Below are 22,181 nucleotides of genomic sequence, written 5' to 3'. Positions count from 1 at the left end.
AAAGGTTGTTACTGTCATTGATTGTTTTCAGCTTCATGTGACTTGTATATATGAATTTATCTCTTCGGAACAACATAAAACGTTGGTAGTTCACGTTTTACAGAGTGACTATTGGTAGTATATATGAATTTATCTCTTCGGAACAACATAAAACGTTGGTAGTTCACGTTTTACAGAGTGACTATTGGTAGTATGGACTATAAAATGATGCAGTTTTGGAACCGTGAGTTAAAGTGAGGCCAGTCAGAATGACTTGTTTTCCTCGCCAGTTATGTGGCATTGCTTCTCGGCCTTTTGGCTAAGATCAGTGTGTAGTTTCTGTTCTTATCAGTTTAATATCTGATATGTCTCCACTTGGGGACTGTATATTAAATTGATTTTTGAAGCAGGGAGATGGAATAAGGGCTTGCTCTGTCTGCTCCACGCATCATCCTGGTATTGCAGTATCTCCAGAAATGGTGCACTTTCCTGTCTTTGTGAAAAAATAATTCAATAAGACATATACCATTTCCAATAGGTATTAGGAGTGGGACTATAACTATACTTTTGAGATCACAATTTCAAGATGTGATCTCGCAAAAGCATGTATGGAGCATGTGTGGAGAAAGAAGCAGTGAGAGCTGCAGTTTGGTCTCATGTCCACTAGAGGCTGTTGTAGCAGTTGTTAAAAATCTGCCTATTTTTCTAAACTTAACATCTTCTTTTGCATAGAACGAACAAGAAAAGAATTGTACACACACATATGTATTAGTGCCACAGTAATGTATATATCTTCAGAAATGATGTGTTCATATTTTCACCAACACCAAAAGAACGGGCCGTGTTATGGCTTCTCCGCTGCCTATTGGACTAAAGCAAACCACATGACTGGAAATAAGCAACTTGATTTGACTATGGTTGCTCAGTTTTAGCTCGATGTGATTTAGTTACAATAACTGATTGCTTTGGAACAACATAAAATGTCAACATATTTCCCTTCTTACATAATGACTATTGGTAGTATGATTTATAAAATAATGCAGTTTCGGAACCGTGAGTTAAAGTGAGGCCAGTCAGAATGACTTGTTTTCCTCGCCAGTTATGTGGCATCGCTTCTCGGCCTTTTGGCTAAGATCAGTGTGTAGTTTCTGTTCTTATCAGTTTAATATCTGATATGTCTCCACTTGGGGACTGTATATTAAATTGATTTTTGAAGCAGGGAGATGGAATAAGGGCTTGCTCTGTCCGCTCCACGCATCATCCTGGTATTGCAGTATTTCCAGGAATGGTGCACTTTCCTGTCTTTGTGAAATAATAAATGCTTTTCAGCAGGCTTTCAAAATGTAAATGTGACTCTAATTTCAGAGATCAAATTTTCAACTAGTTCTGTGGAAGATGTGCTGCGAAAGCATGCATGGTAAGAGCTGCAGTTTGGTCTCATGTCCGCTAGAGGCTGCTCGTCAAAACATAACTTTTCTTCACCTAGAAATTTTGTCCTTTTAGTTTGATGTGGCTTATTTACGTTAATTTACCACTGCCGAACCACATGGAATGTTATTAATCACCAATTTACCACCTTATTTTGTATTTTTGAAGCAGGGAGATGGAATAAGGGCTTGCTCTGTCTACCCCGTGCATCATCCTGGTATTGCAGTATTTCCAGGAATGCTGCACTTTCTCACATTTTGAAAAAACAATTATCAGTATTGATTAATGGTGCATTACATTGTAGTTCTGTATACATCTGATTTTAAACACCTTCTGTGGAGATTTTTTGCTGTAACCTAAAACTGTGAAAGAAAACATTTTCACAAAATATATATTTTATTTTTGGACTAAGGGGTAACACTAACATCAAAACGGTTATATTGTTTTTTCCTTTTGCAAATGCCATTTCCAATGGTTTTAAAACTTTACTTATTTACTGTGAGCTGAAAATGTTTGAAAAATTAACAAAATACTTTTTCAATTTGCGTGGAGGAGCACAGGGTCATGTCCACTAGCGGCTGCTGCAGCTGTTGTTATAAATCTGTTGCCAAAACCTAACTTTTCTTAACCTAACAACTTCTTTATGCTGCATAGAATGAACAAGAATAGAAGTATACAGACATATGCATTAGTGTCACATTATGTAAATGATTTGTTTATATTTACAGCAGCACCAAAAGAAATGGTCTGTTATTGTTCTCGGCTATTAGGTTTGGAGTAAAATGACGAGAAATAAACAAATGCTTGTGACTATCATTGATTGTTTTCAGCTTCATGCGACTTCTTTATATGAATTTATCTCTTCAGAACAACAAAAAATTAAGATATGATTTTTTTTGTTGTCTTATTTAAATTTTTATCTAATATTTGACTTGTAAATAAAGATTTAATATCAGTTCAAAATTCACAGCAAAATCTTTGTATTTATAAATTTAAAAATGTGGCTTTTGTGTGCTTTTTGCATCAAAATGTTTTCCCTCATCACAAAACAATTAGCTGTCACTGTTTTATAGAAGCATACCTTGTTTGGACTCGACCTAGATTAGGTCAATAGCCAAGATTTCAACAAAGCTGTTTTTTTAAATCTTATAAATTTTCGCATGATGGGACATACTGCCTTCTATCTTTAAACAAAATGCTGCATCGGAGCAAAAATCCTGGTTCTTCTTTTCCACACTTCTATGTTTTTCACAAACTTGCCACTAGGGGGAAGCACTACCTTTTTTCTTCCTTATCTAAAACCACAATGAAGATCTGCAGCCAAATAAAACAAAATTTTAGGTTTTCTTTCTACTCGGATGAATGGTTAATATATTTACATTTCTAATAAATTATTTAATCCAAAAATTAATCAGTGTCTGCTGATGACAGCTGAAAAAGAAATACCTTTAAACTAATGACAATACAAATAAAAAGAGACAGAGCAAAATCTTTTTCTTAGTTTACAGAATATCATCCAAGAACAGACAAATATGTAAGTAGTAGTATGATTACTTTTTCTTCTATGGAACATTTTGTGAAAAATTATGCTTAACAAAGCAAAGAGCTTCTAACCTGATGACAAGAAAAAAAAATCTAAAATATATTATTATACTGGCAATTGTAGTACCATTCTGTTGTGGAAATTCAATAAAAATAATTTCCTGAAAATTTGCTAAAACCTGCATTTGTAAATAATTATGTTTATATTTCAAATCATTAGTTAGCAATTAAATGACAACATTAAGTCATCAGCTCTTGAACTTCTCTTGATGAGAAGTTTTGGGAACCTTTAGCCTACTTAGCTCATATTGTCATTTTATATCCGGGTGTTAATCCAGAGCTGGCCCAAGGCATAAGCAGCTGATTATGGACGCCTAGAAAAAATGAAGAGAAAAGAAGTAAAAACCAAAATTAAATACCTGCCACAGAATTGTGAGTTGCAGTTAAAATAATAGGAATGGGCAAAATATATTTTGCTGCTACTGTGTAAAATATTTACTAAAAACACATTGTAGTCACAAATGTAATTTAATATATTTTACTAACCAGGAATTGCAGAGGTGGGTACTAAAATTGAAAGGAAGAGTATCACTATGTCAACATATTTTTACTGAAGTAAATGTAAAAAGTAGCATCCAAGAAAGTACTCGAGTAAAAGTAATAAAGTATTTGGTAAAAAGGCTGAATAACTGCTGAAAACATCGGTTGTTTAATATGTTATCTAACTAGGGCTGTTGTAAACGAATATTTTAGTAATCGAGTAATCTATCGATTATTCTTACGATTAATAGAGTAATCGGATAAAAAAAATTATAAAATGAAATATTGGTAAATCTGGCATAATACCGGTGTTACTATCAGATATCAATATCAGTCCAATTTTTCATATTTGAGCATCCCTAACAGTTGCTTTTTTGTAGTTTAGAAAACTAACCTGTAACAATAATAGCTCACTTTCTAAGTTAACCAGAAGAAAAGTTATAGAAAAATCTGAAATTATATTGAATTTAATAACAAAGAGGCAGGCTCACAAATATGCTTATAAAAAATGTCTACAATCCAGCTTTTAGTTTATGTATTCATCTTCAGTGAGTTTAATAGATTAATTAAACTCACCTTGCCACCTAACCTGTCACGCTTTGGGTTTGAAAATACGGGAAATGCCGCCTGGAGTGGGAGGAGAGGGCGAATGAACGAACATAAGATGGGGTGGAGGGGAGGAAATAGACCAGCGGACTGACGAACCGTTAGACCGGGGGACGAACACGGGGGAAAGCAATACGGGATATTTACGACACCTTCACTGGTCACACTCAGAAACTCATCTATCAGCCATGTACGATGCGCTCCGCCACCCGTTTCTTCAGACCGGGATATGAAATTTATTGTGCGGTTCGTCGGTAAAGCTACATTTACACGGTAAGCATCAGCTACTCAGCCGCCCGCCCTGTTCAGGCTATCCGCTCACCTCAGCGCTCTTCCCGCCGTTCGCTTTCAACCAGCAGCCCCGGAGGAGAAATGCTGCCGTACTCCAGGCATTCCCCCAGTCATTTTAAGGATGCTTATTGGTTCCCCAAAAACGATAAAAAGTCGGGCATTATCATCAATCAATAAAATCCCCACGGGCCAATCTTGAAGATTGGACTTTATGCCGCTGAGACTTAGCTTTTGTCAACAACTCAGAGGCGGAAGTGAGAGCTCCGCGCAACGCAAATGAAGTCCCGGCCGGAACACGGTGCGCTAACTAATAAAACATAAATTAACGAAGCTTCGAGGCAGGTAAATTTTCCTCGAGGAATTTTAGTAATCGAGGTACTCGAATCATTCGAGGAATCGTTTCAGCCCTATATCTAACTATCATCAACAGGATAATACAAATTTGGAATGTTAAAGGTAAGAATGAAAATAATTTATATGATTGACGTAATTACAAAATTTCCAGATCAATTTCGTACAGTATAAAACTTATAAAAGTTTAACATAAACGGCAGGTATTGTCTGGTGAATTCTTTGCGAAAACAAGCGTATTCTTCAGTCAGTGAAGCAACTCACAGTGGGCACAATCGCGATACTTCAAAATAAAATTACTCAGGTAAACGTAAAGCGTACTAAAGTGTGGTTCAAAAAACTTCTTAAAGTACATTCTTTTCTCAAAACTACTCAACTACTCATGTTATTATAACAAATTACTACCAAATTCGGGCACTATGTTTTATATCAACCTTGAATTTCTGGGTTCTTGCAGATACGTTTTTAAAGGGGCTTTTATTTTAAAATCTAACCGGATCTGAAGGGTTTTATTCCGTGTTTCTTGACAAGGTCCGGGCAGTGGGAGGCTGTCAGTCGCAGTCTCCACTGTGCCCGCATCATTTTCAGTAATGTGACAGCGCAGCCGGAGCTGTGTCCCGGTCCGGATCCCGTCCGCGTCTCACTCTCTGACATCCGCTCAGGATGGATCAGAAGAGAGCCGAACCCGACTTCCTACCCGTTTCCACTCCAGTCACGTTGTACGGAGAATTTACCCAGAACAGTAACCGGAGAGGCAGGTGGGCTGTAAACCTGACCGAGAAGGACCTCGTCGTCCAGAGGATCGCGTCGGTACCTGTCGGGCGGAACAAAGTGGTGCTGAGTCTGAGGGACTGCGTCGGCTGCCGGGCTTACCGGGAGGATGACAAGGCGGACCCGTCGGCGTACTTTGCAGCCTACTTTTACCCACTGAGGAAGCGCCGCTGGATGACTTCTGCTCCGTCGCGGCAGCGCGTGGAGCAGTGCTTTCGGCTAGCGGCGCTCCAGGACCCGCACGCGAACCTGGAGGAGGCAGAGAAGTGGGCTCGCGCCGTTCGAGAACGCTCTGCCCGGCAACAGCGCCTTAGAGACGGTGAGTAACCGTTGGAGACTAGTCGGGAACTTAAACAGCTGCCTTTAGGTTAAACTTTTTTGAGGACTAAAATCATCACATTGGTAGCACTTGAGGGCCATGTTTTCTTTTTTTTTTTTTTTTAAGAAAATTTTCGTTTCTTCTCCCTTTTCTATCTACACCAATAATAAGCCGAACGTGCAAGATCGGGGCGGCCCAAACCTTTTTGGGGCCCTAAGCAGATTTTAATTTGTGACCCCCCATACCAACATGTCAACACCAGATGCTTTATCATTCCTAGACTACACTACGTGTGTAAGATAACATTTAATTTCCCTTTGGGATCAATAAAATATTTTTGAATTTGAATTTGATTTGAGTTGAACTACTACTACTAGCGTCATATGGCTATTGATTTTAACATCATGGGAGTAGCAAATAAGCAAAAATGCTCTAATTAATTTGCATGTTGAAATGCAGATTGGTATTTAGATGTGGCATGTTAATTTAACTATTTGAAAGTACCATCTGTAGACAAACATTGATTTTTACAAGCTAGAAAGTTTAATATCTTTTGGGGGTTTTTTAATTTGGAAGAGATGTATAAAATGTGCAAAACATGCAATCTGTCATTATGAAATCAAATCAAATGATGCTCTTGGAGGGGGCCCCTCTTGGTGTTGGGGCTTTGAATTTGTGGGAATATAAAACTGTTGTAGTCGATGAAATCATCAGATTTTTGGAGGTATGGAAAGCGTAAACGTACAGATGTCTTGAAGATGAAAAATAATTTCCATGCGTTGACCTAAATGTCCATTGTAACAACTGAGTAAAACTCCTGAAATGATTTTCTGTGTTTCGGTTTTTGGTGTGCTCCCTCAAAATTATCAGGTGCCCTCATCTCACAAACTTTGTAGAGTCACCCCTGCCTGAATCAGTTACAGAGAGTCACAAGTGAACAATCACCTCCAGTGAGATAACTCATTATATGTTAAGTTTCTTATCATACTTTGCACAATAAACTGTTTGCTCAGTGAGAAGTCACGAAAACCAGTGTAATTGTGCTCAGTGAGCCTTTTTGCCTCGTCATCTCATTACTCTGTATAAATAAACTGAAGTACTCATCCTCTTTATCTGTAAAAGACAAACATGATTGTTTTCCTACTTCAGTCGTGTGAGTTCCTGAGCCGGGACCAAGTGTAATGTTTTCTTCACAAGTGGTTTATCTCCTGGCAGACTGTAACAAAGGGTGATTCAAGCTCAAAGACAAGCAGCAGAAATAATAAGATTAGGTTCAAATCATCACTCTGTTAATATCTGATGGGGCCCTAGAAAGTTTTAAGATTTGCTTATACCTTACACTGATTGACTATAGTTAGTTTAGTCATTTAACTATAACTAAGTTGACAAGTTTTATTTCTTACCAGAAGTGTGTGATATTTTAGCATCTATCCAATTCCAAGTAATACTGGCCCATATTTCAGATATCGATTCTTTTTATTGATATTTGATATATGATAAAAATTTCTGACATTTAGGTATTTTTGTGTCTTTTTTCCTGTGTACATTCTGTCCTAAATTTGAACAAAAATAATTAAAACTGTATTAAGTTTACATTAATCATTAATATGATCTGAGTGCATTTATCTTAAATAAGCAGAGTGCAAGAAATTATTGTTTGAGAGCCAATCAAAACAAAATATCTTTTTGAGGTAGAATTGAGAAACTGTGAAACAAAATACAATATAATTTTAAGAGGAAATTGGAAACTAAAGTATTGATTTTAACACAGTATTGCTCCAATACAGACACCAACTTGGCATTGATATTATTGATATTTTGGATCGATCCGCCCACCTCTACATCCTATCAATTATCTAAATGCATTTACAAGAGAAGCAGCCTGTGGCAGAGTCTAACTTTTAAACTAAAACCTTCAACTACAGACGCACATCAAGCTTTTCTCTGTATCAGTTTCTGGTTTTCTTTGAGGTTTGATCAACTGAACCCAGTAATGACTGATTCAGATTTTCTCACATAAAACAGGAAAATTACATCAAATCATTTGGCCAAAAAGTGCATTTAATTATACTGAATACCGAAAAGTGTATCTACGTAAGTACATGCTGCATTATTAGACCAAAAGGTCGCTTCTTTGTTTATATATAATATTTTGGTATATTAACAGTATTTAATCAGAGAGTCGAGAAAAAGAAAATGGTTTATTGATTGACCTTGTTTTTCCCTTTAACTATAAATTATTACCATTTACTTTTTTTCTACTTTCTCTCTTGAGTAAACCAAAACCAACATTATCATACAAGTTTATCATACAAGGCATCTCAGAGACATGTATTATGTTCAGGTAACAGAACTAGGTGTGACAGGTCTATTGTTTGCGCCCTATAGGCTGAACTTCCTGCAGAAAAGTGATCCTATTATGTTTCCTCCACTCTGTCCCACTCCGCCACACAGACAGCACTCTCTGACCCACTTAGCTTTTATCCCATCAGCAGGCTTTCGTTTTTAGCGAAACTAAACATGCTGCTGTTCTTTGCTGTGTGTCATTGTTTACTTTGAAACATATTGTGATTTGACTGGAACAGTTACCCGCCATGGGACACAGAACGTAAGACAAATGTGTCCATTAGCTGCTCCTGGCGTGCCTTTCCCGTCACTGCTTTCATTCAAGTGGAAGCAGTTTTTTTTTTATTGTTGCTACTTTTGAATTATTTATTTTGTTGAAGCCTAAAGAATTTTGTTTTTGCTCAGTAATTGAACCTGTAATGATTTCAAAGAAGCACAATATCTGTGAGTTGAATTAGGGGTGGGCGATATGGACTTTAAAGTTTTATCACAATATTTTGTGATTGTAATAACAATAAGAACTTTTTATTCTTTAGTTTTTAGACAACTGTATGCCTGTGACTTCATTACAGCCCCACAAACACATATACTGCTGCTCTTGAGAAGCTTGCTCATTTATAACACCAGCCACATGAAGAAGTGTGATTTGTATCACTGAATTGCACACAATAGCTGGATTTAATCATATTTTCAAATGTATTTATATTTTTTGAGACTCTCATTGAACAAACTAGAGAAAATGGTAAAACTAACAATATAAAAAGTTAATTTTCTTTAAAATACCATCAATTGGAATTTACTGACAACGATAAATCAAAATTTATAAAAAATTCATCACGATAAATGATTAACAATGCGATAAATGCCCACCCCTGTGCCAGAGTGTAAAAATGCACAGAACGAGGAGAAAAACTTACGAGCTTATTTTTTAATTACTTCACAGTTTATGTCAATAAGTATGAATTAACATTTAACATATCAGTAATAAAACATACATAACGAACAGGAAAAAACTTATCTAAGTGACATGACCAAATTTTAAAAAGTGGAGGAAATTTGATATATCAAGTTTAAAAACTGGGTGCAAATTTTCGTTTGGTGGATGAACTAATAATTCAGTAAACAATCAAATAATATTATGTTTTTGCATAGTTATTCATTTACACTTATACCGATTCATGGTATTTGGTTGTGATTGTTGGGATAAATCTACACAAAAAAAGCAAAAGTGCTGAGCAGAAACATGGACTACATCTATTTTCCTCCACAAGGCTACATGACATTGTGTTAAGTGTCTTTATCAAGGTTGCTGTTGTTAATATCCAACCTCACTCATGCCGTAGGAGCCTTTGGTATCTGAGGAATGTTTTAATTGAAAGAGGACCTTTTCAATCAAGTTGTTCCACCAGCGGCCTTGGGAGCCATCGTTAATCATGCTAATCTAGGATGTCTGCATACGAACCATTAGCCTAAATGAAGTCTGGCCTTTTTGTCAGCGACTTCTGCCGTCCTCCCAGAATTATTCAGAGAGCATCTCTGTTTTCCTCACACAGGTAACTGCATGCTGAAGCTGTAACTCAAACCCCACATCTAAGATTAAAAACCACCTGAAAGAGAGAAGCGTGTTGTTTTCCAAAAGCTTGTTATCCACGGCTAACTGTGTCTTTTGATCTCTCCTGAGCTGTTTGGTCTGCTTGGATATGAAGGAGGAAAACAGAAAGGTATCTGGTGTGTTTCACCTGCTCACAACGAGCAGATCTCTGTCAACTGTTGCTAATCTAGCGGTTTGAGTATCAATAGTAGTTTGCATTATATTGATCCCTCATAAAACAGATGTTAAAGCCCTGACCCAGAAAGCCACCTGCTCTCCCTTTTTTCTTCTTTTTGCGCTTTACAGAAGGATTAAATGATGTTTATTCCAATTTTTATCCAAAATAGACGGTTATGATGATGATGTTTATTGCTCCTTGTCTGACCCTGCTTTAATCAGTGAATGATGTCCTCTTTCGTATAGAGGAAGTGCAGAAAAGTGCAGGATGTAATTTGTAGCTACTGGTTGCCTCTGTGGTTTGTCTGCTCTGTGTTAAAGAAGTAACACGGCCATAGACGTGATGTAACGCATGTATTACCAGTAGGGCTGAAACGATTCCTCGAATGATTCGAGTACCTCGATTACTAAAATTCCTCGAGGAAAATTTACCTGCCTCGAAGCTTCGTTAATTTATGTTTTATTAGTTAGCGCACCGTGTTCCGGCCGGGACTTCATTTGCGTTGCGCGGAGCTCTCACTTCCGCCTCTGAGTTGTTGACAAAAGCTAAGTCTCAGCGGCATAAAGTCCAATCTTCAAGATTGGCCCGTGGGGATTTTATTGATTGATGATAATGCCCGACTTTTTATCGTTTTTGGGGAACCAATAAGCATCCTTAAAATGACTGGGGAATGCCTGGAGTACGGCAGCATTTCTCCTCCGGGGCTGCTGGTTGAAAGCGAACGGCGGGAAGAGCGCTGAGGTGAGCGGATAGACTGAACAGGGCGGGTGGCTGAGTAGCTGATGCTTACCGTGTAAATGTAGCTTTACCGACGAACCGCACAATAAATTTCATATCCCGGTCTGAAGAAACGGGTGGCGGAGCGCATCGTACATGGCTGGTAGATGAGTTTCTGAGTGTGACCAGTGAAGGTGTCGTAAATATCCCGTATTGCTTCCCCCCGTGTTCGTCCCCCGGTCTAACGGTTCGTCAGTCCGCTGGTCTATTTCCTCCCCTCCACCCCATGTTCGTTCATTCGCCCTCTCCTCCCACTCCAGGCGGCATTTCCCGTATTTTCAAACCCAAAGCGTGACAGGTTAGGTGGCAAGGTGAGTTTAATTAATCTATTAAACTCACTGAAGATGAATACATAAACTAAAAGCTGGATTGTAGACATTTTTTATAAGCATATTTGTGAGCCTGCCTCTTTGTTATTAAATTCAATATAATTTCAGATTTTTCTATAACTTTTCTTCTGGTTAACTTAGAAAGTGAGCTATTATTGTTACAGGTTAGTTTTCTAAACTACAAAAAAGCAACTGTTAGGGATGCTCAAATATGAAAAATTGGACTGATATTGATATCTGATAGTAACACCGGTATTATGCCAGATTTACCAATATTTCATTTTATAATTTTTTTTTATCCGATTACTCGATTAATCGTAAGAATAATCGATAGATTACTCGATTACTAAAATATTCGTTTACAACAGCCCTAATTACCAGGTCATGTTACGTGTCAGGAAGCTGATGTCTTATTCCACCTGATTTCATTCCTGCGTTCTTGTTTCTGAGCGAAAGCTTAACTGCGTTGCATTTTTTTTAAGAGCATTGATCTGAAGGTTGCCCATGAAAAGATGAAATGCCTCTGGGATGTCATTAGCATAACTCAGGGAGTAGCAGCAGGCGTGGAGAAGTATTGATCAAAATAGCCCCATGGGCTTTTGCCTTCTGTGTATTTTAGTGTAGCAGTAAGAATCAGTTGATTTCAGATTAAAATGGTCATGAATGGTCAGTCGCAAAGCAGCTTAATGGAGAATCTCTAAAGGTAAAGAAGCACCAATCTTTTTTGGCTGATATCAATTTATGGCTTTCTTTTAAGTTCAATTGTATTTTTTTTCCCAGAAGAAGACATGAACAAGAAAACGTGCTTCAGATTTTAATGATGGTTTTAGTGTTGAACTTAAGAGAAAATAAAATAATTTCAAGGTTATTCCCAATAATAACACAGAAAAAAAGGTTATAACACTTTTTGATACTGAAACTCCAGGTATATACAATATGGGGTTCATGTGTCTGAATCACGAGAAGACTTTAACAATATTTTAGGGAAAACTAAGAATACAACTATTTTGGTTTTCACAAAAGTGCGTCATGGATTACAAACTGTTTTTAAAGAGTATGCAATCACTGTAAAACATTTCAGTATAACTTTTGACATTTTCCTGTTTAGTCTTATTGTAAGATGCTTGAAGTTCTGAAAAATAAAAGTAAGTTGCTTGACTAAATGTCCTAATGCTTAGCTCCATGTCAGGACTCTGAATATTTTGTTTTCCCTTCATCCTTCTTGATAGATTTTTCTGTTTTTATGTGCAGATTTCTCCCAACGATTCCCAACAAACAAACTTGTCACTATTGCCCCTGTTCAATGAACAGATAGCATTCTTTTAACTGAAACACAACAACATTATAAAATAATGTGGTTGTTGGGAAACCACGGCAACATAGCAATTATGAGGTTATGCAGGATAAATGGTGCAGGACGTCCTCTGGAGGACTGGTGTTGCTGCTTTTCCCAGCCAAACACAGGCCTCTGGAGGACAGACAGCTCTATTAATACTTTACCTCTGGCTGAGATGGAAATTATATGGAAGCAGTTTTATAATAACGTCTTTTTGACATCGTTTAGAAAATATATTACTCATTTCAGACGGGAAATATGAAGACTTACTATCTGATTCGCTTCATAGTTTAATTTTCAAACATTAAAAAAAAACACAGGCATATGTGATACAGCTTTGCATTTAACAAAGCGTTGTTATAGATTTTAATGTCTTCCATATTTTAGGCTTTTAATTTTCTGAAATACATCAAGTTTAAAGTCTAGTAATCTAACATGACTGATCTAAAAATATCCTCCACAGAATGCAAATAAACCAGATTATTGGCTGGAATATGAAATCAGGTGATTGTTGAAGGTGTGTATGTTGGATGAACAAAGTGGAACAAAATCAATCGATCATGTTTATTTGTAAAGCACATTTCAGCAACAAAGCAGTTTAAAGTGCTGTACATTAAAATACACACACACAATTGTCAAGTCGACAAAAAGAAACAAAAAAGTATACTCTTCACATTAGTTATTTTGTGCAATTTATCATTGAAGACTGCATATTGAACAGTGGAAATGCCCACTATGAAAATCTAAAAGAAACAAAACTGCAGTAAAGCATGCCATAGAAAAGGCAGAGGTAGACAGAAAGTGGAGAGAAATTTCCAACTTCTAGAGTTAATGCTTCCTTCAGATCATTGGCAGCGAGCTCTTGAGTTTTTTTAAGCTGATTGCGCATGAACTTCGGGGGCGTGTGTGTGTGTGTGTGTGTGTGTGTTTGGTGGTGATAAGTGGGAGTTATCTATCCAAACCAAAAATAAATTGCTCATCCTGACATCATGTTTTTAAACACACCCATTTGAAGAACCGTCCAATTACCAATAATCACACTTTCTGATTCTTGGAAAAAAACCTCATCTCAGTCCTGCTGGGTTCAGGCCCGGTTGTTTGTTTGTGTTATTGAAGGGAAAAACCAGCTGGTTCCAGTAGCTCTATCAGTGTTTTCTATATGGTATTAAAAGCATCTGTTTGTGTTGCCAGGCGCCACCAACAGCAGCTGATGTTTCCTTAAATTATCAGCAGTTCCTGAAACATTTGAAAGCTGGATGGGTATGATAGCACTTTGCACTAATCTGATGAATAAATAACCTTAAAAACAGACTAAAACAATAAGTGTCTTTGTATTTGAGCTACTATGTCTATTTATTCAATAATTTAGAAGCAGACAAGCCTTTTGAATTGAAAGTATTGCTTATCTTGTCATTGTACTTTCTGTTGCAATGTGATTAGTTGCAGTTAATTATTTACAAATGCAGCAATTAATCAAGTCCCATCACTAATTATAAAACCGTGAGGAAGTTCAAATGAGCCAGAGATTAGGCTTTTAATTTTCTGAAATACATCAAGTTTAAAGTCTGGTAATCTAACATGACTGTTCTAAAAATATCCACAGAATGCAAATAAACCAGATTATTGGCTGGAATATGAAATCAGGTGATTGTTAAAGGTGTGTATGTTGGATGAACAAAGTGGAACAAAATCGATCATGTTTATTTGTAAAGCACATTTCAGCGTATACAGTAGACCTCAGATGATTCACGGTTTAGTAGTGAAGTGGAACTCAGTGTTACAAAATAAAGTGCAGACATGTCAGTTTTGTTCTGGATAACTTTGTGCTCATCATCCATCCTGTTAGTTGGCGTAATATTTTCTGCCAAGTGTAATTGAACAATGAACGTATAGAAACCAGCACACACAGCTCTATTTACAATTAAATTAGACCAAACTTCTCTTGTTTTAAGTCTGTTAGAATTACCAAAATTATTTCTGTTTGCTAATTACAACAGTAGTTTGGTGACACTGTCTTTCAAAATGCAGGACTTGGCCCAAAGGTTTCAGATAGTTATGATTTGTCTCAGAATGGCAGCTCATATATTTTCTGTCTAGTCATGTCTAAACTTATTGAGCAGTGTGTGTGGTACAAGTGGAAATTAGATCCTGGTAAGGCAAAAGCAGAAGTGACACATACATTTTAGCTGTCTACCACAAACACAGCCTTAGGAAATATTTGAAAGATCTGACACAGGATTTGAGCAATGTGTCTGATCCAGATTAGCTAACCACTCTGTCAATCACCAGAGGTGACAACTTATTCCTGCTATTTTAAAAATATTTTGTATTTCATATTTATTTAGCTTTTTCTTTATAACTAGATGTTAGTAACACCTAAATTGAGTGTTTTTTTCACTTAGTTGGTTTGCTGTGGTTAGAAACAACATCTGTTTGTTTGGAACATTTTTATGTTTGGATCATTTATAGATCTGATCACGAAATTCTCCTGAAAATAGAGCACTAAAATTCAGGTTTTCTGAATATGTTTTAATTAAAATGAATCCTTTTAGCATTTATGTTTTCCTTCAGAAAAATGGAAAACGGCAAGAAGATTTCTGGAAATTACAAAAAATGCAGAAAATGTCCTAAGAAAACTAAAAACGTGTGAAAAAAAATTTAAACAGCTCTAAAGAATAAAAATTTTAATTTGCCATTTTAACAACCTCTTTGTATGATTTAAAATAACATAGTATTAAATTAGCATTTTTGTAAGTTCATGTCTTCTGTTTCTCATCTTTCTGCGGCTCAACACTTAAAGTACACACTATGAACATAAATCCACCATGTCAGACTCAGCTTTTATGTCCAATCTATTTTCCAGTCCTTCCTTTGTCTCTCAAAGCACACATCTTTGTTCAAAAGTAAACTTTGGCTCTTACAGAAACAACTGCCAGATTCACAATGCGTTTCATTTTTAAACTCACGTCCCGTAAGTTCTCTTTATTCCTTAATATAGATCTACAGACGCCAAACCACTGCGTCCTCCTCCTTCCACACCCTTTGTGGTTCCAACTCAGCAAAAATCTTCTTGAGGAGCTTTCCCTTCCTGATGTAAACAGAGTACACAATACCGGCTTTTTATATCCTATTCTATTTTATTATATTCTAAAATGATTAAAATATTCATGCTTGCAGTGACTGCTTGCATTTCTCAGTGATTCCTTATATGCTTGAGTATATTTCTAGCTGTTTTGCTTCAGTAATTATTTAGGTATAAACGAGTAAAAAGCCTGATAAGGGTAAGAGTGTTTGGTAATACATGATAATCCACTAATCCCTTAAATGCTGAAACTGGATTCTGTCCCATCTGGAGTGTATCTGAGCTTAGCTTAGCTTTCACAGCTGGGCAAGGGGCAGAAACTTCACCGACATTATATACAATGTTTGACTATTTAACACCCTGCCTCCTTGGCAGAAGTGATGCTTCACCATTTGGTCGTTAATGAAGACGAGGCATCCTGTTAATGTATTAGTTTGAGCTACAACCTGGCAGCTTTAGCTTGCTGGTTTTGAATCTAGCAGTATTGAGAGCAGAAAGTTTTCTGAGGCTTGTTCAGTGTTTTCTGCTTCTAAAAATCAGCCATTTGCCAATGGGTTACGCTGTGTGTCTTTAACAAGCAGCCTCAGTGTGTTGCTCCTTATAAAAAGTTTTTATTGGTGGTATTATTGGATCTTATTTGACTACCAGTGATAATCTATGCCATGTCTCCAGTGGTTTACGGTTCTTCTACAGCTCATTTATCAGGTGGAATCTGTCACAGCTGTCAAACTCCTGCCTTAAATCCTCACTTCCTGACGGGCCTGAAGTTACGATCAAATCATCCTAAACACCTACATATGGAGCAAAATGCATCCCTGCTCCTTTTTTTCTCTCTTTACATCTGCTGCGAAACTAAACCTCGACAGAGTGTGACAGCTCCATCTAAATTGCAAAATTGTTCTGGCAAGATCGGAGCAAGGTGAGCTCAGCTCAGCAGGTTGACATCTTGGCAAGTTTTAAAACGGCTTTTATCAGGTTTTGAACATCATTTTATAGTCAGACACACATACTTCAGTTTGCCTCACTGCTGGTAAAGATAGAGATGTCAGTAGAGCTGACAGATGTGTTTATCATATGTTGTTGCTGGGAACCAGACAGCTAGATACACTGAATGAAAAGACAGATGCACAATTTTTTTTCTCAATGTCTGAATTTAAATTAACCCAAACTTCTCCTGTTTTAGTTTAGTTAGAAATACCAAAATTATCTGTATTTACTAAATGCCAGAAAATCTAGTGAGAACATTTTTTTAGAAAACTTTTTGCAACTTTCTTCAAATTCAAAAGTTGACATTTGATCAGTAAGAGGAAACATTTCAAAGATATCCAACTATATATCTTTGAAAAGCACAACCAGTCTGTTGCTGTCTTTTCCAGCGGCTATTGTACAGCGCATACATTTATAAACTAACTGCTGGAATTCTGCTTGGGTTGATAGGCAACGGTGCTGGGCTTTGCTGGGGTTGCTAGGTAACGGGGCTGGGCTTGGCTATGGTTGCTAGGTAACGACACAGTGCCCATGTGAACGTGATTCAACAATCAGGAGGTCTTTGAAATGGCTCATTTTCAATGACACCAAAAAATACAAACTTATTGATAAAAAGATGGGTGGGTTTTTTAAGTGCTTGGGTTGTTTTTAGAAGCAACTGAGTCACAAAGGGAAGTACAAAAAATTAGCATAATAAGTCCCTTTTAATGACTCTATCAAAGCTTTTTTTTTTTCTCGTAATTCTACATTTTCCTTCTAGTAACTCTAGAGCAGTGGTTCTTAACCTGAGTTCGATCGAACCCCAGGGGTTCGGTGAGTCGGTCTCAGGGGTTCGGCGGAGCCTCTGCCGCGGAGGTAAAGACACACTGGTGTAAAGTCGTGATGACGCCCCGCTTTGCCATCACTTGCTGCAGAGGATCACGTTACATTGCTTAGCCAATCAGAGCTGCGGAGGAGCACTGAATGAAGGAGCTCCACTCTCAACATGGATTTGAACTTGTGTCTTTAATTACTTCAGCAAAGCTCACAGTTTTTACCAAATAGGGTATATGCCACAGACTTCCATTTTAGCACTTCCGCATTTTTTTTCCACATAGCCTGCTTCCGGTGCACAGGTCACTCTGTGTTAGAGATGGAGTTTTTCACTTGGTCCTTGCTGGATTTGCCCACAGTAACCGTTAACCATCTTAAAAACAAAAAGCAGCAGGAGGATGTAACTTCATAACCTCATTTTCTAAGCAGAATCTCAGAGGGAAAAAAGGAGAAATTACGTTGTGTAACGCAAGAACAGATTATAGCAGCCAAGTGGAAAAAATCACTCTAACGTGGATAATAATGATGAAACAGCAAAGGTAGATAATCATATATTCGGGATTCGAGAAATATGTGATTTGCACCATTTGTTCTGTGGGTTTTTTATGTGGGTCGGTGTCACTTAAACGGCTGTAAAGCGAAGGTTTTGGACCTTAATCTGACTGACTTCTTGTGTGGTTTGGAGCATTGCTGCTCTCGGCTGTTTTTAAATTACCGTGCTCGGTATCGCTCCGACTGCATGTTAAATGTATTTTATATAATTGTCACATAAACAAAAACTAAGGAGTTGCCTAAAAATAATTTCATACTCCATATAACATAAACGCACATCAACACACACGTATTGACTTACCTTGTGCCGAATCGCTGCCTCTGTTCTCAGCCTGTTCCCGTTGCAGTGGATTTCCTCCGGCATTATTTTCCTCCAACAAATTATTCCACTAAACGAACCACGTACAACTCCCTTTATATCCCCCATCTTCCCATTTCTGACGCTGGATCTTCAATATCCTCAAGCTTTGAAATAGCAGGCAGCTACAAACCGCGTGTTAGCTGTAGTGGCTAAGTTTTGGCTACAGTACGCTGTCGCCTTGATATCAGCTGGAAAATGAAAAAACTAAGCACTGGATGGTACCGACTAATTACTGGAAACAACGGCACACCACAAAACTCAGTCGTTGTACCAGCAGCTCACAGATATTTTAAGTTTTGCGTCTTTTTCATGGTACAGATCTTGCAGCTTCGGCCAAGAACAATAGGAGCAAGCAGGACCCGGAACCAACCTATGTGGAATAAATTCAAACGGAAATACGTCACCACCTCTCAGCTTTCGGTGTACTTCTAAATCTGCTCCTTAGTCCCATCTTTTCGGGGTTGGTACTGCCTCTAGTGGCGTGGGGGTGGTAACACAACTAATATAATTACATTACTAAATCAGAATACCGCAAAGTCTTTATTTATTATGAATTTTTCTTTCTCTTAAGAATGTAGAGCTAATTAAATGATCTAAACAAGACCTTAAAGTGGTTCCAGTTTCTTTCGATGGCCAACCTGTTGAAACTGTGGCAAATTTTAAATACCTTGGGTCGTTCCTGGACAGTCAGCTCAACTTTGCTGAAAACACTGACTATATTTTGAAGAACTGTTCTCAGAGACTCTACCTTTTAAGAAGACGTAGTGATCTAGAGTCTAGTTGGGTCACCCCTATGTCTTGAATTTGGAGAAAAAAAAATCATATTTTATTTATCACTACAGAAGGGTTCAGTGAATGGTACCTCAAAAAAGGTTAAGAACTACTGCTCTAGAGTCTAGACACTATTCTGCTTATGACCATATTCTGCTGAGAATAGAAACAAAGAAATATTTTAGTTCTTAGTACTTGGTCGTAAAAAAAGGACCCTTATATATTACAAAGAAGAAAAAAAGAGGAGGAAGTGACATTTCCTAACAGAACGGTGCTTTCCCACAAAACTTTAAAAGTCATGTATTCTCAGCACCCAGAAACCTGGTACGGGGTTCCCTTTCATTTAGGCTGTTATTTCCTGTTGCAAGTACCTCAGCGGTGTCTTTCCATTAAGATCTGGGACAGTTCCCATGCCGTCGCCTGGAAAGGAGCAGATTGAGACGCCTGTAATCACAGATCAAGTAAACATAGTTGAGATGCAGCGTGCTGCTTTGTGGCTGTTATTTGTCATCGTCTGTTTCTCTGCTGCAGTTTGTAAGGACAGCAATTCACTTCTTCTGAATCTGTTCGTTTCTTCATCCAAGACACACAATTACTTTTTTTTTTTTTTAAACTGTGCATTTCTCCTGAAGTTTTTAACCACAAAATTAGTGTGCAGACAGATATACATCAGTTAACATTAGCCTCCACACCCAGCCCTAACAAAACACACCACACACATTATCTGCTGTCATGACAGCCTGCCCACCAAAATATAACTTTTACTTGGTTTATAAGGCTGTATTGGGTAGAGGTTTTAAATAAGTTTCCGGTCCAATCCTTAATTAGATATATGTTCTGCCCTGGCTGGCTGCCATGATGCCACTGCAGCACAGATGTTGAAGGAGGAAAACCCCGAGTTTGGAAACGAGCTGACTGGAATGTTCTGAGAAGGGAAGGGCTGGCACACAGGAAGTGACATGACAGTTTAGTCAAACAGGGCTGTTGTGTACATGATTACACACACACCACTCCACACAAAGGTCAGGGCGTTCTACCAGCTGCCATGCCAGCTGATTCACGAGGGCATCTCTGTGCATTTCCCAGAGGTGTCCAGTCAGGATTTTTTAAAGGGGATGTATAATGCAAAATACACATTTTGCGCGTTTTTGTACTTTCATTTGGGTTTCTGCTGCTTTTAAAAACAGGCCCAGCGCTTAATAAAACCACCCGGCTGGTTTTTAGCGATTACTTATTGTTTTTTGATGTTAGGAAAATGAGCCGTTTCAAAAACCTTCGGAATGTAACGTCACAAATTAGCAGGCACTGCTCATTTCCTAGCAACCTCAGGGAAGCTCAGCCTGTTACCTAGCAACACAGTTGGAACTCCAGCATGTTTTTACTCACATGTCGTAACAGAAAACATCTGTCAGTGGGACTAGTATCTCTTTATTAATATTAGAAATTATTCACTTAAAGCAAGCTCTTATATGTTTCTGAAAAGCTCCTTGAAAGTTAGTTTTTACTTATTTCAATTGCACTAAGATAATTGTACTACAAGACAAAACACACGGAAAAACAATCTTCTTTTTGCAAAACAATTTATCTTTGCAATTTGACACCTTGAAATAATCAAAATACCAATGGAAACATGCAGTTATGAGAAAGGTTTGATTGTTCTAATGCCAGTAAAAATATTTATATTGCCTACTGAGGGTTATTTAATATTTGGCTTATTTACAAATTTGACCAAAATTAACCTGTGAGAGATGCCTGCCTCATTTTCTCATTTCTGACTGAAACTTTCCAATATTTCCAATCTTGGTGAAGTTCAGAAAACTCAGGTAGTATTGGGGATATTTTGAAGATAGAAAAGAACCATTACATTTATCTTATTAAAAAAAGTTTTTAGTTTGACTCATTAAACTAATTATGGTTTTAAATTTTTGACTAGTTAACATAAATTCAGATTCATACTGCAGTTGTGGATGTGTACATTTTTTAATAAATTTTTTTAAATATGAAAAATGTTTCTATATTTGCAGATGGAACATTTGCTTATCCACTATAAGATAAATGCAAACATGATTGTGTGTGGACACATTTTTCTTTCACCTGTTTCTCTGCATTCCTGAGCTGCAACCTGCAGCACTGTGGATTCATGGAAACTGGTTTGTAACCGGAGCTGCTGCGCCTCCATTGTGTCTCATTTATCAGCTGTCAGACTTCTTATGACGGCTTTTCAGTCGAGTGCAGAACAAAGACAGATCGCTGTCCACGAGGAATACCACTGCAGATTTTTGTTTCTCTCTCTGACATGAAACTTACTGCATGATTGAGTCGGATGTGTGTGTGTGTGTGCGTGGTTGTGCATGTATGTGTGTGTGTACATTTTTCTTTTTATCTCTGAATGCACTACAAGATAGTTTCAAATGATTGCAGAAAAAGACGTAGTAATAAGGGAGTGAAGGACGAGTCTCAGTTTTATAAAAGGTTGATTTTTGGATTCTTACAGGAATTCACTTGGACTTTTCAACAACCTTCGCTGCACCATCACATTATTTTTCATTTGCTTTCATGTTTCATAACTTTCATGCACTTTAAGTGTTTCAATGTATTTTATTCATTCAATTCAATTCAGTACATTTACATTACATATTTATATTCACAACAAACGTCATCTCAAGGCCATTTGCCAAAAAACCCCCCCCAAAAAAACAATAATAATAATGTCCATTCAATCACACATTCATTTGAATTACAATCACATCAATTCTCACATTAAATCACATCAAATTTCGGCACATTTAAATCTTTATAGGTTTATGTTTGAGTAAAATAAACGTTGTTCTTTTATTCTATGAACTACTGACAACATGCCTCTGAAATTCCAAGCAAAAATTTAGTATTTATTTGCAGAAAATGAGAAATGGTCAAAATAACAAAAAAGATTAAGTGCTTTCAGACCTGAAATAATCCAAAGAAAATAAGTTCATATTCACTTAGAAACAAGAATACTAATGTTTTAACTCAGGAAGAGTTCAGAGATCAATGTTTGGTGGAATAACCTGGAGGTTTTTATTGGGATTCAGTGCAGTGGGTTCTTCATTTTCTCCAGAGCTGAATATGGATGGATCATTGGTTTTACATTCAGTTAGAGCAGTAAAAGAATAAAAAACCTGTTTTTGCAACATGAAGTGATAATGTAATCAACTGTTGCAGAGGAAATGCATCAACACCAGATTATTAGTG

The 22,181-nt window shown here is 37.3% G+C and overlaps 1 protein-coding gene, 2 non-coding genes and 1 pseudogene across 3 annotated transcripts in view; all 4 read left to right on the top strand.

Moving 5' to 3' along the window:
- Positions 1–278: 278 nt before the first annotated feature.
- LOC148161121 (U2 spliceosomal RNA) lies at positions 279–469 on the top strand. The gene has a single exon (XR_015764022.1). It is a non-coding gene; the product is annotated as a U2 spliceosomal RNA (small nuclear RNA).
- Positions 470–1,087: 618 nt separating this feature from the next.
- Positions 1,088–1,278, top strand: LOC148161120 (U2 spliceosomal RNA). The gene has a single exon (XR_015763945.1). It is a non-coding gene; the product is annotated as a U2 spliceosomal RNA (small nuclear RNA).
- Positions 1,279–1,520: 242 nt separating this feature from the next.
- On the top strand, positions 1,521–1,658 carry LOC148161119 (U2 spliceosomal RNA; annotated as a pseudogene).
- Positions 1,659–5,208: 3,550 nt separating this feature from the next.
- Positions 5,209–22,181, top strand: part of LOC106918970 (sphingosine kinase 1) — a 38,463-nt gene continuing 21,490 nt past the window's right edge. The window contains exon 1 of the mRNA XM_014989079.2: positions 5,209–5,827. Within this exon, the coding sequence (XP_014844565.2) occupies positions 5,401–5,827 (427 nt within the window). The 5' untranslated portion in view covers positions 5,209–5,400. The remainder of the gene's footprint in view (positions 5,828–22,181) is intronic.

Source organism: Poecilia mexicana, unplaced genomic scaffold, assembly GCF_051168715.1.
Source record: "Poecilia mexicana isolate PSO_F unplaced genomic scaffold, ASM5116871v1 scaffold_1, whole genome shotgun sequence".
Lineage (NCBI taxonomy): Eukaryota > Metazoa > Chordata > Actinopteri > Cyprinodontiformes > Poeciliidae > Poecilia > Poecilia mexicana.
Note: the sequence above shows the minus strand (reverse complement) of the source record. Positions and strands in the feature narration are given on the sequence as shown.